The 15,613-nt window shown below is 38.2% G+C and overlaps 1 protein-coding gene across 2 annotated transcripts in view; it reads left to right on the forward strand.

Moving 5' to 3' along the window:
* MAOB (monoamine oxidase B) overlaps positions 1-15,613 on the forward strand; it is a 112,012-nt gene that overhangs the window by 35,333 nt on the left and 61,066 nt on the right. For both annotated transcript variants that reach the window (XM_043897064.1, XM_043897065.1), the window contains 2 exons: positions 510-604; positions 2,215-2,352. In XM_043897064.1, coding sequence (XP_043752999.1) covers positions 510-604; positions 2,215-2,352 — 233 coding nt within the window. The remainder of the gene's footprint in view (positions 1-509; positions 605-2,214; positions 2,353-15,613) is intronic.

The raw sequence follows: 15,613 nt of genomic DNA on the forward strand, positions 1-15,613 counted from the left end.
AAGTTCAGTTTTAATAGTGGATTTTAGGTCCTTTCACATGCTTTGAAGATTGACTCACCCCTTCACTCCTTCACCTAAATTTATTGGATTTTCAGATTTGCCTTGAGAATGAAGTCAGTTGCTCCATTTGGTCTTGGGTTTGCTGGGGCTTATACATTTCTTTTTTGTGGGGCTTTGTGTTTTCTTTCATGTTGTCAGACACATAATCATGTAATTTAGTCTTTAAAGATAAACATTTTGATATAGTGACCAAAGAAGTTTTTTAAGGTTTGAGACTTTTACTAAAAATGAAACCCTTTTTTATTCTTTCAAGAAATAGCAGTTGGTTTTGCAGACTTGGAATCTGGGTCTCTATTGAGAAACCCTAGACACCTGTAAGTTGGTTAAGTTGAACGTGATGATATGTTATGTGTATGAGCCAACATAGACTTTTCTCATTGGCTGTTAGCACGGGGAGCTTATCTGGAGTTGAGTGTTTGATTCTGATTTCTTCTTGTATTTTCTACCAGGTATGGCAGCAGCGAAACTTCTGCATGACTCTGGCCTGAATGTGATTGTTCTGGAAGCCCGGGACCGCGTGGGAGGCAGGACTTACACCCTTAGGGTAAGACAATAAGAATGGGCTGGAAAAATGTGACCCTGAAACTGAGTTTCCTTTTTTCTTTCTGAAAGTCTTGAACTTCACTTGACTCTTTTCAAGAGAGTGAAAATTATTTCAAAACACTCCACAGCCTCTCAATTTGCTTTCTTTCCATGTCTTTCTTCTGTCCATTTTCTCTTCTTGCCTCATAACATTTGGCCCTTTCCCCATATACAATTGCATCAATAATTAGATGTTTGAAATACATTAGTGAGTAAAACAAAGACTCCCTGCCCTTGTGAAACATATATCCCCCCTTTTTTTAAGTGGGGGAGCTATAGTGACTCAGGTGATAAAGAATCCACCTGCCAATGCAAGAGACCCAAGTTCCATTCCTGGGTCGGGAAGATCCCCTGGAGAAGGAAATGGCAACCCACTCCAGTATTCTTGCCTGGAGAATCCCATGGACAGAGGAGCCTGGTGGGCTACAGTCCATGGGATCTCAGGAGTTGGATGCAACTTAGCGACTAAACCATACCATCATACAACAAACAAACAAAAACAGAAAAGAAGGACCTGCTCTGGTGTCCCTGACTATTAGGAATCCAGTTATGTTGGGACGTGTTCAAATATAGGGAGTTTTTCTAGTCACTCTTTTTCAAAGGTTGGTCCTTAGTCATTGCAAAGGAAGCTAATTCAAAACCATATGAAAACCTTTCTACTGAACATAAGAGCAATTTCAAAGGTTTAAATTAGGACTCTAATGCTATCTTTCAAGTGTCTGGTTTAACAAACCACAAAAGAAATTGTCATTTCCTGGATGAATTTAGAGTTTATCATACAGGTGAAGAAAGTCACACAAAGAAAGGCAATTATCATATGATATCATTTATATGTAGATACCTTAAAAATGATACAGATGAACTTACAAAACAGAAACTGACTCACATAGAAAACAAACATGGTTACCAAAGTGAATAGAGTTTGGGATTAAAATTAGGAGTTTGGGATTAACAGATACACACTACTATATATAAAATAGACAAACAACAAGGAACTACTGTATAGCACAGGGAAGTATATAAAAAAATTTCTAGTAACCTATAATGGAAAATAATCTGAAAAATAATATATATATATACACACACATATATATATACACACACACACATAAAACTGAATCTTTTTGCTACACACCTGAAACATTGTAAATCAACTATACTTCAATAAAAAAGGGGTCTTTTCCTTTCTTGCTTTTCCTCTAGCATTAGGTGCCTCAAAATTAGCCAGAAATGCTAAGTAAAGAGAAATTCATCAATAATTCATAGTTTACAAATCTAAGTCAGTAAAACCCAGAGCACGTTGTGGTACGTAGTGAGAATGATGGGGTTCAGAAATCTCTTGCTTATTTCAAGTCCAATCAATTTTAGTTTAAAATTAGGAGTGATTCAATAACCATTTAGTTGCATGAATGCGGTAGAGTCGAGAACAGAGTCCAATTTTCTATAGATATTCCTCAAGGTGTGTCTAGAACCTGTGAAATGCCAATCTGCTTTTTTGAGGGCTGTCTTTTTTATCTTAAGAATAACAGGTTCACAAAATATTTATTTTTATTTCTTCCCATGGGAAAACAGAACCAAAAAGTTAAATATGTGGACCTTGGAGGATCTTATGTTGGGCCAACTCAGAATCATATCTTAAGATTATCCAAGGAGCTAGGATTGGAGACCTACAAAGTGAATGAAGTAGAGCGTCTGATTCACCATACAAAGGTAAGCCTGGAACAACCTTTGAAGGATTTGGAGATTTTTCTATCGGTATTTCCATATATTAGTACAAATTCCAGATCCTCCCCTCAGACAATCTCCTTCATCCTTGAATGACGCATATGTATTTTATAAGTATATGTCAACCATTCTAAGAATTTTTTTTACTGTTATCAAAGACTAATTCTAAATCTATTTGGGAAGGTTATTGATGAAGTGGTATTAACCATTTGGTAACAAGTTGAACAAAACCAATAAAGAAAAAACATTTATGATTTATTAAATACCTCTATTAAAATAATTAGGGCTCTTTCATGTATACAAAAACTTGTGTACAGTTTTGCAAATGCTATTTTAGACATCATGTGATAGAGTATTTGCTATATGTCTAATGTAATTATTTTGAAATTTGGTTATTATGTCCTATATATAGGCTAAACTCACTCTCTTTTGGAGATTTACATAAAAATAGGTCAAGTCCAAAATTTCATCTTCTGTGGGAAAGCTCCATTGATCTCCCTCAAGTTTCTGTGAGTTTACTGGGTCTCACATTCTCATGATCATTTGTGGTCCATGGTTCTTGCTTCCATGACACATATGCATTCACATTCATGGCCTGTGACTCTCTTCTTTCCTTTGCTCTATGTCAACCTAGGTTCGAATTCACCTCTTTGTCTTGACTTTCTTTGGACCACCCCAGTCCAGTAGACTGGACTGAAATTTTGAACAGTGGGGGTGAGGGGTTCAATCACAGAAACGACTTAGAATTGAATATCGGACATTGTAATTCTAGGAAGCTCTTCAAACAGGGTGCCCTTGGTGATTTCTCACTGGCCACATTTTTCTGTGGATTCCAGTCTCCCACCATGTTTCTCCCTTTAGACTCTTCTCACAACTCCCTGATCTTTGTTTTCCCAGCATCTCTGTCTTGGTCCAAAATATTACTGATGTTCTCTGACAAACAGTCACCTGTGCTGGACCCTACTCTGAAGTCCCACAGAAGGACTGGCAGAGATTTTTAATTTCATTCTTTCCTCTCTCTTCCTCACCTACCTCCTAAAATGGAATTGAGCAATATAGAGACAAGTTCCTCACTGGAAAAAATTACACCCTTAGGAGACAGAAGAAACTAGCAACAGTTAGTTTTGAATCACATAATAGTGTCAACGTTATATTATTAGTGGGTGATAATATTAAGAAGGACAAACAATAGACTATATGTTGTGAATTGTTTAATGAAACAGAAAATAAAAATCTATATGATTTGGTATAATGTGGGTAACATTTATAATAAATGTTTTGTTTGACCTTCAGATTTTGTTTTATGAGCCTTTTCACCTTGCTTCCATATGTGTCTAGTGGGAAAAGAGACACATGAATTAGAAATGAAAATGAAGCATGGTGATAGCGTGATTTATTGAACATTCATCAGCAACTCTTTGTAAACATCGTTCATTGTGTTCCTGGCTTTTATATGTAGATCATCTTGACTGATTTCTTCTGTCTTCATGTCCTAACATTTAAGACTTGCAGAGACTGAATTCCCAGAACATTAGGATCTCTTTTAGATTTCTCTGGACAAAGGAGATGATGACTAGAAATTAAATTCATTTTTCTGTCTTTGTGTGGGCAGGGTTTCTTGGCAGTCAGGGGCTATGTTCAGGACACTTTGTTTTTCTGGAAATCTTTCCGCCAACACTATGTTCCTTGTTTGAAAGAGATTGCTCACAGTCATCAACTGTGGCAAGGATGTTATACTTGAATTTTTCAGAATGATGACCAAATATGCTTCTTTCTTTAGCTATTTCATATAATCCACATGCAGCTAAGAAAATAATTAAGCACTATCTCTGATTTGATAGAGAATAAATATATATGCCAATGTTGGTCTTCATGAAATTCAAATGAATGTTATTGCTTTCTAATTATTACAAAAGGAAAGCAGGTTTTTTGTAAAAATATAAGAAGAAAACTTGGGTAGAGAAAAACAATTAAAAAACCCCTTCAATAATCTCATCTAGAGAAAATCACTCTAAAATATTCTTTTGGTACATAGATTTTCATGTTCCTATGTTGCTATTTTCTGACCTCTGCTGGAGGAAATAAGAAATATCAGTATACTTAAAAATATTGTATACATATGCATATGTGTATATGTTTGATATAGTTACTCTTTAATTCTCATCCTGAGACAATTAAGGCACTAATGAATTTATGAAAGATTTCAGTTTTTAGTCCACTGAAAACTGGTTGTATCCAGTGAAGTGTTACATGATAATAAATAATAATAAAGATTTTAGAGCCAAGAAGTCCTCCCTAAACTAAAAATTTGTTCTCCACCATCATCACCTCCATGTCTTTGCTCATATGTCGTTTTTCTTCTTTTGAATCTGTAAAAAGCATCTCAGATGCTTCCATCCATTTCTGGAATTATTGACCAGAGCTCTGACATCTGATCTCCGACAAAGAACGTAGTTCAGAAATTTGTTTCCTCTGTAATGGTAGGAGGTACTTTAGCCATTTGGACATTACCTATTACCTATTTCAACAACTACTGTTCCCAAATGCAAACAACGATTCATGCAAATATCTAGTATATTTGTGCCTCGTTTCTTCAGTGGACCTGCATTGTATTTCTCAACCCAAAGCCTAAGAATCTCAAGAGTATCAAGTGTGTTACTTCTCATATTGTCAGATCCTGCTATTCAAATCAGCCTGCTCAAGGACTCTGTTTTTTTCAATTTCTTACATTATTATTAACGTAAGACAGAGTTTTACATGTAGCCTTAATAACATTAAGCTAAAGAGTTTGAAGGTGGTGGTTGGAATTGAAACTGGTGAAATGGATGGAGCTACTCACATAGAGGGGTGAGGGGCTATAGCAGCCCGTGATAGGCTAGCTATCCAAAGGAAGGATGTTTTTTCCAAGAAACGAGGACCCCCAGTATCACCAGTTCTCTGATAGTACTAGAAGTGGTCTGTTGACAGTTGGGTTGTGCCCATGCTTGTCCCATAACAAGCATGCATCAACCCCTGGTGTGTTGTGATATACAGCACGTTTTGCTCTCTGCCTCTAATCTCCGGAAATGTTTCTGTCTACTGAGTGGTACTCATTTTTAGTGCTACAGTAGATCTGTCTTACATTGCTAAAAAGTGGCTTTCCAAACCCTTGTTCGTGAATTGAAGATGTGGTACCAAGCTATATGGGGATTTAATTATCAGTGGGAAAATGATCACTTCAGCTCAAATTTATATAATTTAGAAGGTGTTTTCCACACTTCTCAAATCAGTGATACAGTCCTTCATGCTTAACAATTATTGTGAAACATCTACTCAAGTTTATAATCTATTTCACAGATAGTCATGCTAATTTCTGCTAGGATGATTTAGAAGGCAGTTGTTTACGTGCCTTGGAAGTGCCTTGTGAAAAATGTCCCCTTTTAGGGACTAACTCATAATTAAAGAGAAAAATACAAGAAATATAAACCTCTTAAGGAATGTTGCTGCATTTTGCCTTGCACCTCTTCCTCTTTTATCTAGTGTGTGTGTATGTGTGTGTGTGTTTGCATGCTCACATGTGTGGTTATTGTGTTGTTTGTTTTTTATTCTTTCAGGCTCATACTTTGAAGGGGTTTTGTACAATGTAGGCTATTGACATTTAGTGTTTCTCTGTCTCAGGAGTTTTATAAGTCTGAAATTTAGAATTAGTGTCAAGTGAAAGTATGCATGCAACTGCTTTAGGCCCAAAGGCTGAACTGTTAGGAGTCTGGTGAATGTAAAGATGTAGCATGACTTAAACTTAAGAGTCCAACTTCACACTGATAGTTGTGTGTTTCCAACCTTCACCTCTTGTGATAAACTGAGAAAGAAAAAAAAATGCTCTGGTCTTAGTCTACTTCCCAATGAGCAGAAGCCAAGATCACTGTCAAAGTCGCTTTTGTGTTGTATGTGGTCAATATCAATGCTTGAAGGGATGAGGAGCCATTTCTAAAATACTTTGCCTACGTGTTGCTGCTACAACTGCTATTGCTTAAACAACTTTGTGGAGGAGGCACCATTTGGCAGAACTTTTCCATTTGTTAAGAACACCGAAAGCCAATAGAAACTATGGTACCCCCAAGAGCACATGAAGGCATAGAGTAGAAACTAGATCTCTAGCGATCAGACCAGTTGGGTGAACTTCTTGGAAGAGATCACTGTCTCTCCGTGTTGGGGAGAGAATTAGAGGAGACATTGAAAAAGAAAATATTCAAATTTGAATTGCATTTGGAGAATGAAAACCATTGTAAGATGTAGGACCTCAGTATCTTGCAGAAATCAACAGACCAGGAGCGTCCAGTCTTCTTCAGACTCTTAGTATGCCCTTCAGCATGCCTCTCCCTCCAACATTATTAATCCAGAGAAGCCTGGATCAAAGTCAAGGGTGTACTTGCTTTTCTCACAATGACAGAAGAATCCAGGAACAGGCTGGACAAAATTTTGTATCTCACCCAGGAACAGCTGCCGTTTTCCCATGAACTTCACACATGTCACCCAGAGCTCGCTGGTTCTGAGATGGGCTTCCTGAACCTTCTCTTCCATACCCACCCCCACTCCACTTCATTTCTTATTTGTTGGAAACAGATATGTCTTATCATCACTGGAATATCCCCCCCTCTAAATATGTAGAATAGTAATTTCCTCTTTAGCAGGCAAAACCTGTTTGTCTAGTGATCATTCTGAAGCTTATGTTAGGTTCTTCTGGAAATCAAAGTGCTAATTTGTGTTTATAAAAGGCAGATTTTTGACATGTAATTGATGAGGATGATGCTTTCAGTGGCTGAATGTGGAGGAATGTTTGGGTATACGAGAGGAATTTATTCTAAGCCTTCAAGATTCCTTTTTAGAATTTAAAATATGATGAAATCAGTAAAGAAAGTGAAGTCGCTCAGTTGTGTCCTACTCTTTGTGACCCCATGAACTGTAGCCTTCCAGGATCTTCAGTCCATGGTATTTTCCAGGCAAGAATACTGGAATGGGTTGCCATTTCCTTCTCCAAAATCTGTAAACATAGTTTCTATGTAAAAACACACATGCACACACATCTGGATAAATTTAACAATGGTTAGAGTTGTGGGTAACACAGAGTTTTAAATTATAGTGGAAGTAGAGGGTAGAGAATGTATAGAATTCAGTTATGGTGGTGAAGTTCACAAAAGGAAACAAGCCTGTGGCTTAAAATCTTGTGGGAAACGTTTACAGCAGCTGTACCGTATCATCATGGAGTATGGCCAGGTAGTCCAACTACTTGACTATGTGCGTGCTCAGTCTGACTTTTTGCTACCCCATGGACTGTAGCCCGTCAGGCTCCTCTGTCCTTGGAATTCTCCAGGCAAGAATACTGGAGTGGCTTGCCAGGGGATCTTTCTGACCCAGGAATCAAACCCTAGTCTCTTGTGTCTAGGGCATTGACAGGTGGATTCTTTACCACTGTGCCACCTGGGAAGCCAAGTAGTCCAAAGGAGATGCGTTGGCAGAGGCCCAACTCATCAAAGGATGGTGACTAACAAGGGTGATCATGTAGTAAGTCAAAGCTTCAGCAGCCTGTAGGGATTGGCACGAAGTAGAAGATGGCCTAAAATATGTTAGCCTACCTTGCCACACCCTCGCAGAGCCCATGCCTTTCTATTGGCCTCTGCTTCGACTAGTAAATAATAACAATGGGAACGTTGCTATGGTATGGACATCTAGAACCTTCCAAGTGCTTTCACTCATGACCTCTTTTTTAATTATTATTATTTTTGACTGCTTGGTATGTGGGATCTTAATTCCCTGACAAGGGATGGAACCCACACCCGCTATAGTGGAGTCCTCACCACTGGACCACCAAGGAAGTCCTCATGATATCTTATTTGGACCTCACAAATGTGAGTCTCAAATAGCTAGAAGTTTTATCCCCATTTAACAGATAAGAATGTAAAGGCTAAAGAGATTAATTGCATATGGCAGGAAGTGATGCAGTCAGAGCATGAACTGAGATGCCAAGAATACACATTAAAGAGCTCGCTGTCCTCTGTATGGGAGACTTTCTGTCATTTCCATCTGAACCCCAGCACCTGCCTTTGTCCTCCTTCTTTCCTGCCAAACTTACACTCTAGCATCTTGGAAAAACCCTGTTGAAGATCCTCCCTTCTTTAAAATTATCTGCAATTGACTCCAGTTATTCCACTGACTTCTTCCCAAGTCCTGTATCCTCCTCACTTTCTTGATTACATTTTGTGAAAAGTGGTTTGGAAGTAGAAAGTGAAAGTCGCTCGGTCATGTCCGACTCTTTGCGACCCCATGGGCTATACAGTCCATGGAATTCTCCAGGCTAGAATACTGGAGTGGGTAGCCTTTCCTTTCCCCAGGGGATCTTCCAAATCTAGTGATCGAACCCAGGTTTCCCGCATTGCAGGCAGATTCTTTACCAACTGAGCTGTGAGGGAAGCCATTGAAAGTAGAAAGAAGTCTGTTATTTGTACTTTAAGATTAAGCACCCTGCCCCCTACCTCCCACACACACAGAGAACATATTTTGTTTACATTTGACATTCTTGGATTCTTATTTTTGTATTTTCACATAAAGTTTTTAGGTTTGCTTTTTTCACTTACAAATATCCACAGATATTTCCTAATGTCCTTAGAAGTTCTTTGTAGATACCATTTAAAATAGATATACAATATTCTGTCCCAAGAACATTCTGCAATATAGTGGCTATTTTGCCAATTGGTTGCATTAATTAAGCTTCTCTACTCTATTCAAATGGTCTAACATGTAATATAGATCTAATAAAGGTTACTACTATGCAAGGCACAGGACTAAATAATTGAGTTTGTGACAATTTGAGGTAAAGTTGTTGTGGGATTTGTGGAATCAAAATTTTTTTTATTATGAAAAGAAACAAAAAAAGGCACAGTGATTAAATAAAATAAAGCAAGGGAAAAAATATTTCCATGGTGCAGCTAAACCAGGAAAAGACTGCAGCCATAGATCATAAAATTTGAGAATTGATGGCAAGAAAATTGGTGGCTGATGGCAAAAAAAAAATTCATTCCTGACTCTTCAATCCCAGAACTACTCTTTTGCTGAAAGCAAACGTGTTACAAAGTAAAAAAATCACTAACGACTTCCACAGTTTCTCTTGGCGCTTCAAGGTCGTTAAGTTACTTGGTCTGCTTTCCCAATCATCCAGGTGACAGTTTTGCCAATGCCTTACCACTTTATCTGGTGGCTTAGACGGTAAAGGATCTACCTATTAATGCAGGAGATCCAAGTTTGATCCCTGGGTCAGGAATATCACCTGCTACCAACTTCAATATTCTTGCCTGGAGAATCCACACATGCCATGGACAGAGGAACCTGGTGGGCCCCAGTCTATGCGGTCATGAAGAGTTGGATGCGACTAAGCTACTGCTTTCTCTACCTTTCAATCCTGTGCCATTTCTCTTCTGGGCACTTGCACCAGGTCCACTAAGCTAATGGTACACAATTTAAAATTTTGTCCTAGCAATGCTCCACTTCGAGTTATCATCACATGGTGACTCCAAATAAAGAACTCTGAAATGGACCAGCTTGGATGAAATTGGCACTGAACATTAAATACATTTAAATAAAGATTTAAACATAAAGAATTAGAAGAATTATGATTGTAGTACAAAATGTACTATAGTTTGTTTTTTTAAAGAAAACCTTTATATGGTAAAACATTATGGAATCTACAAAATCAGAATGTGAGGAAGGTGAGAAAGGAAGAAGTATAGGAAAGATGAGTGTTACTTGAAATTTTCCATCATAGCATGGAATCAGTATATACCAAAATTATACTTGTAGCTAATAAAAAAAAGAGTCAAATCTCTTAATGATCTTTATGATCTTTTGACTTTATGCTACAGGGCTCTTTTGTTTTAGGCAACATGCGTTTGAAGTTTAACCCTTTCTTCAGTTCCCTTCGGTTTGTGTTTCTTCTGACTGAAGCAACTAAGCACTCATGCATGTCATTAAAATAGCAAATATTATCTGATTTGATTCTCATATATTTGTATTTCTTTCTTTGCTCCTTCTTCTCTTCATTTCTTACTTTTCTGTTTCCTTCCTCTTTCTCTCAGTCATCCATTGGTTCACTTGTCCATCCATACCAACCGTCCATCCATCCTTCTTTTGATGTTGTAGATGCATACACAGAGGTCTGGAATGTCATGTTATAAGCTATTTTTTTTTAACCTGGAGTAATACGATTTGAAGTAATTTGTGGCCTTCTTCATTGTATTTTTGAGTACTGCTCAAACTTTTTATGAAGAGCTCCTTTCATTTTTATTTTTAAAGTGTAATTAGACAAATACTCTACTTTTTCATATTCTTTTCCATTATACTTTATGACAAGATACTGAATATAATTCCCTGTGCTATACAGTAGGAATTTGTTGGTTATCTATTTTGTATATAGTAGTATATATCTGCTAATTCCAAACTCCTAATTTATGCCTCCCCATACCTTTCCCCCTCAGTAACCATAATTTGTTTTCTACGTAAAGATGCTACTTTGAGAGTTCATGGTCTGTGAGAAGAGGTTAGGCCCAGTGTTTCTAGCAGATCTCTGTTATTCTCACATGCCCAGGCAGCAGTCTCTTGGGTGACATAACTATTAACAAGAACCAAACTGCTTCCAGCCAGGCTTAGCTACTGAGCTTTGACCCTTTGAGTTTAGACAGTCTAGATCCCAAAGCAGCTGTTTGAATGCAGACCCTCAAAGATTCTGATCCTGGTATTAATGGGCTGCAGAATTTCCCCAGTGTATTCTACAGACACACACACACACACACACACACACACACACACACACTTCATCACTGACTTTTTTTGTGACCTTGGCCATGTTATTTCTGCTTTGTACTTTGATTTCCATTTGCAAAAGGTGGATATTTGTACCTGTCCTATTTAGTGTTTTGAGATTTTAAAGAAAAAAGAGAACAGAAGACACTGATTAACATTATTTTCACCAATAAGACTACTGTGGGACACTGAAGATACCAAGAATGTTTTGATAGAGCCTGTTTCCTTTCCTTTTTTATTTTTTTCTTTTTTTTATTTTTTATTTTTTGGGTTTTGTCATACATTGACATGAATCAGCCATGGAGTTACATGTGTTCGCCATCCCGATCCCCCTTCCCACCTCCCTCTCCACCCGGATGGGTAATACGTGTAACTCTATGGCTGATTCATATCAATGTATGACAAAATCCTTTCCTTTTGAAAACAAACTTTTCTAATAGGCTCTGAGGGTTCTTACTACCAAGTAAAAATTTAAATGGTGAGACACCAGATAGGATAAAGCTATACAAATTCTTTTCAAATGAAAACCAGGTCAGTAAACTCACCCTGAAAATATTTCCACAGGTGCCTTATACAGTGAAATATATCTTCTCTTACTGTAAAATCCAGTCTTCTTTATTTATTCCTCGTATTAAAAAAAAACTTGTATTTATTTGGCTATACTGGGTCTTACTTGTGGCACACGGGATCTATTTCCCTGACCAGGGATCACATCCAGACCCCCCTGCATTAGGAGTGCACATGTTAGCCACTGGACCAACAATGTGTTGGCTGTTCAATTGTGTCTGACTCTGCAACCCCATGGATGGTAGCCTTCCAGGCTCCTCTGCCCATGGAATTCTCCGGGCAAGAATACTGGAGTGGGTTGCCATTCTCTTCTCCAGGGGATCTTCCCAGCCCAGGGATCAAATCCGGGTCTCCTGCATTGCAGGCAGATTCTTTACCGTCTGAGCCACCAGGGAAGCCCATTTGGACTATACCCATACTAAGTGCTCTAGTGGCTACTGTATGGGAACCGCAGAGGCCTAGAAAGTTAGCAGATTCTGTGTATTTTTCCAAATGTTTCCAATCCAGCTTCAATTTTTTAAAAAGTCTGTCTAAAACATGTCTAAATATTACAACAAAAACCCTGCATTGTGGCATAGATTAATTTTGCTTATTCTGGCAACTCCAAATGTATGGCATCACAAAGAACTTAGAAATAAACAGAGTGCAATTCCTTATGTGCCTGTTGCTTCCTAAGAGCAAACCAGCTTAGAATCCCTTTTAAAAAACTCTCCTAGGTACCCAGAAAGAGGCCATGTCCCTGAGGTTTTCATGTATAAGACAGTGAGCAAGTTGGAATTAAACAGGATTGAGGTAGTCAGAGATGCTTCCATAGAGAGCGCTTTGGACACGTCTCAAAACCTTGAAAGACACTGCTAAATAAATTTAAGGGACTAACTTTGTGGAGAGCATAAATACTTTTCCTATGGTGGCATTACTTTAATATTATTTTAATGAAGTTGTTAAACTGTCTCTGACTGTGACTGACTCTGGAGAAACCATGGAACTGGCCCAAAGTGTTATAAATTATTATTGTTTTAAAATAGAGTTAAGGAAAATTCCCACAAGTAATGAGCTGTAGAGAAGATATGGCTATAGTTAAGTGAAAGATGTTTATTCATTTCATCTTTTGCTCCATGCAAAGCTTTGAGCAAAAGGGCTGCAGAGTGACCTGGAGCCTTTTACTGCTGACATTTACTGTTCCCTCTTTTTTAAGTTGGCAAATGTTAAGGGCAGCTGGTGCAGACAGTGTCTAGTCACATACAAACCAAGAAAAAAAATTACAATTCACAGTCACCTATAGTTTAGGTTCTTACATGGAATCAAACACATATGTGCCTTGTGGTTCCTGGAAACTCAGTTCAAAATTGAATGTAATAATAGCCAACACCTTTTGAGATTCAAATATGTGCAAAGCACCATTCTAAGCATTTGATATGCATTATCTTAATCCTCAGGAAAGCCATATAGCTATTACTATCTCTTATTTACAAATGAGGGCATTTCAGCACAAGATGTCTGGGTGATTCACTCAAGATCTCTCAATTGGTAAGTGATGATCCCCCTCACTCCAGAGTTTGTGTAGTTGGCTCCATAGCTGCAGTGCTAACCCCAGAAATCCTTATGTAAGAGGAGCGGAAGTCTCAAGAAAAACAAAGAAAAGGGTAAAGGTGCTCAGAACTGAACTGCGGACTCAACCCTCTTCTTTCTGCCCAGAGTCTTGCTCCTTAAGGCTACCTTTTTTCTGTCTTATTCCTCCTTGCTGATTTTTTAAACCTCCATTTCACCTCCTGAGGTCTCAGGAGGTGATCTCCTGGTGGCATTAGGAGCCCATGGAGGCCACTGACACGAACTTTCCTTTTGGTTTAATCAGAGGCTCTCAGTATCTCTATCTCAGAGAGATATTGAACCATCTCATTTCATTCATATCCAGGAGTTTAAGAAAGTATTAAAGTTGCTCATTCTGGTAAGACTGCTGGAACTCTGTTATACCAGGTCAGTCTGAGAGTAGACAACCATATATGTGCCTCACATTTATTTCATTTTCCCACTGCAAATTGTAAACATAATATAGTTAGAAGAAGAAGCATTGCTCTATGTCTAACTTGATGCTAAGGCAGAAAAGAAAAGGTAAAATTATGTATTTAAGGGTGACCTATGTAGGGTAGGTGTTCTGGCAGTTGAATGGGGTCATTATGATACCTAATGACATTGATCCTTTGGATTAGAAAGGATGAGAGTCCTTCTAAAAAACAACAGGTTGTTTTAAGCTCCTACCTCTCTTTTCTAAGGCCAGGGTGGTTGTACTGATGCTATTTTAGGGACCTCATATTTCTCCATTATTACTTCCAGGCATTTTTCCCAGGTCATTCTTGACATTTTGTCTATGAATACAGGCTGATTTCTTGACTGTAGAACCCTGGAAGAGAAACAGCAGTAAAAAATAAATTAGAATGAATGAAACTAAATTTTTGTTACGGATTACAACTACCTACATGCTATGCCCCTTCCAGTGTCCTGACCCAGGTCACTCTAGTCTCCAGGCACTCTGGCTTCTAGTATGTCAAGTTTATTCCTATCCCAGGGCTTTTTCACTTTGAAGTAAATTAAATATGAAACAATGATGCAAATGAATTTATTTACAAAAGAGAAACAGACTCACAGGCTTCAAAAACAAACTTATGGTTACCAAAGGGGAAAGGTGGGAGTGAGTGGTAAATTAGGAGGTTGTAATTAACAGATACACATCACTATATATAAAATAGATAAACAAAAAGAATTTACTGTATAACAGAGAACTATATGAATGTCTTGTAATATCTATAATGGAAAAGAATCTGAAAATAATACATATGTAGATATATGCATGTATATGAATCACTTTGCTATATACTTGGAACTAATATAATGTAAATTAACTATATTTCAATTTTTAAAACATTAAAAAAAAGTGACTAGATATTCTTTGACACCCCTCCCATGGGGAGGGGGAGGGGGATTCTATGACCTCCCCCCACCCACCACTGCTGAGAGGGCTCTGTTGCTGATTTGACAGGTAGAGTATGATGGAAGTGATGCGGTTCTAGTTTGGGGGTCCAGGACTTAAAAAACTGGCAAAAGCACTTCTTTCTTGAAACAGTCACTCTTGGAGCCTTTGAGTTACATCATATGTGAAGTCCAAATACCCTGAGACCGCTGTGCTGGAAGAAACCGCATATGCATAGTCTCCTGTCCCTGCTGAATATATAGTCTCCTGTCCCAGCTGAATGCTGCCTTCCAGCCTTACCTTTCAAGTCACTAAACTTGGCAGTGAAGCTGTCTTAGACATCCAACACAGTCAAGCTTTCAAATAACTCCAGTCCCAGCCATTCTCTGACGTAAGCCACACTAGTAACCTCAAGCGACAACTGCCCAGCTGAGCCCAGTCAATCCATAGAACTATAAGAGATAGGAACAGGCTAATGTTTTCTGACATGGACTATTTCTTTATGCATCAATAGATAACCAACACATACTTGCTGTTTTTTCCATTTGGAATGCTCTGTCTCAGGTCTCAGCTCAAAGATCCCCTCCTGAGAGACCTTCTCTGATAACCTCACCTTAAGGAGTAGCCTCTCCCACTCCCACCTAATATTCTCTATTCCTAATTTATCCCTTCCCTGCTTTATTGTTTTTCCAATGCATTTATACATGCTTAGCATCATTTATGTATGTATTAGTGTTTCTTTTTAAATACTTATTTATTTTTGGTTGCCTTAGGTCTTGGTTGCGGGCATGTGGATCTTTCATTGTGGCCTGCAGGCTTCTCTCTAGTTGTGGCACACAGGCTTAGTGGCCCCACAGCATGTGGAATCTTAGTTCTGTGACCAGG

The sequence above is a fragment of the Cervus elaphus genome, chromosome X (assembly GCF_910594005.1).
Source record: "Cervus elaphus chromosome X, mCerEla1.1, whole genome shotgun sequence".
NCBI classification, from domain to species: Eukaryota; Metazoa; Chordata; class Mammalia; order Artiodactyla; family Cervidae; genus Cervus; species Cervus elaphus.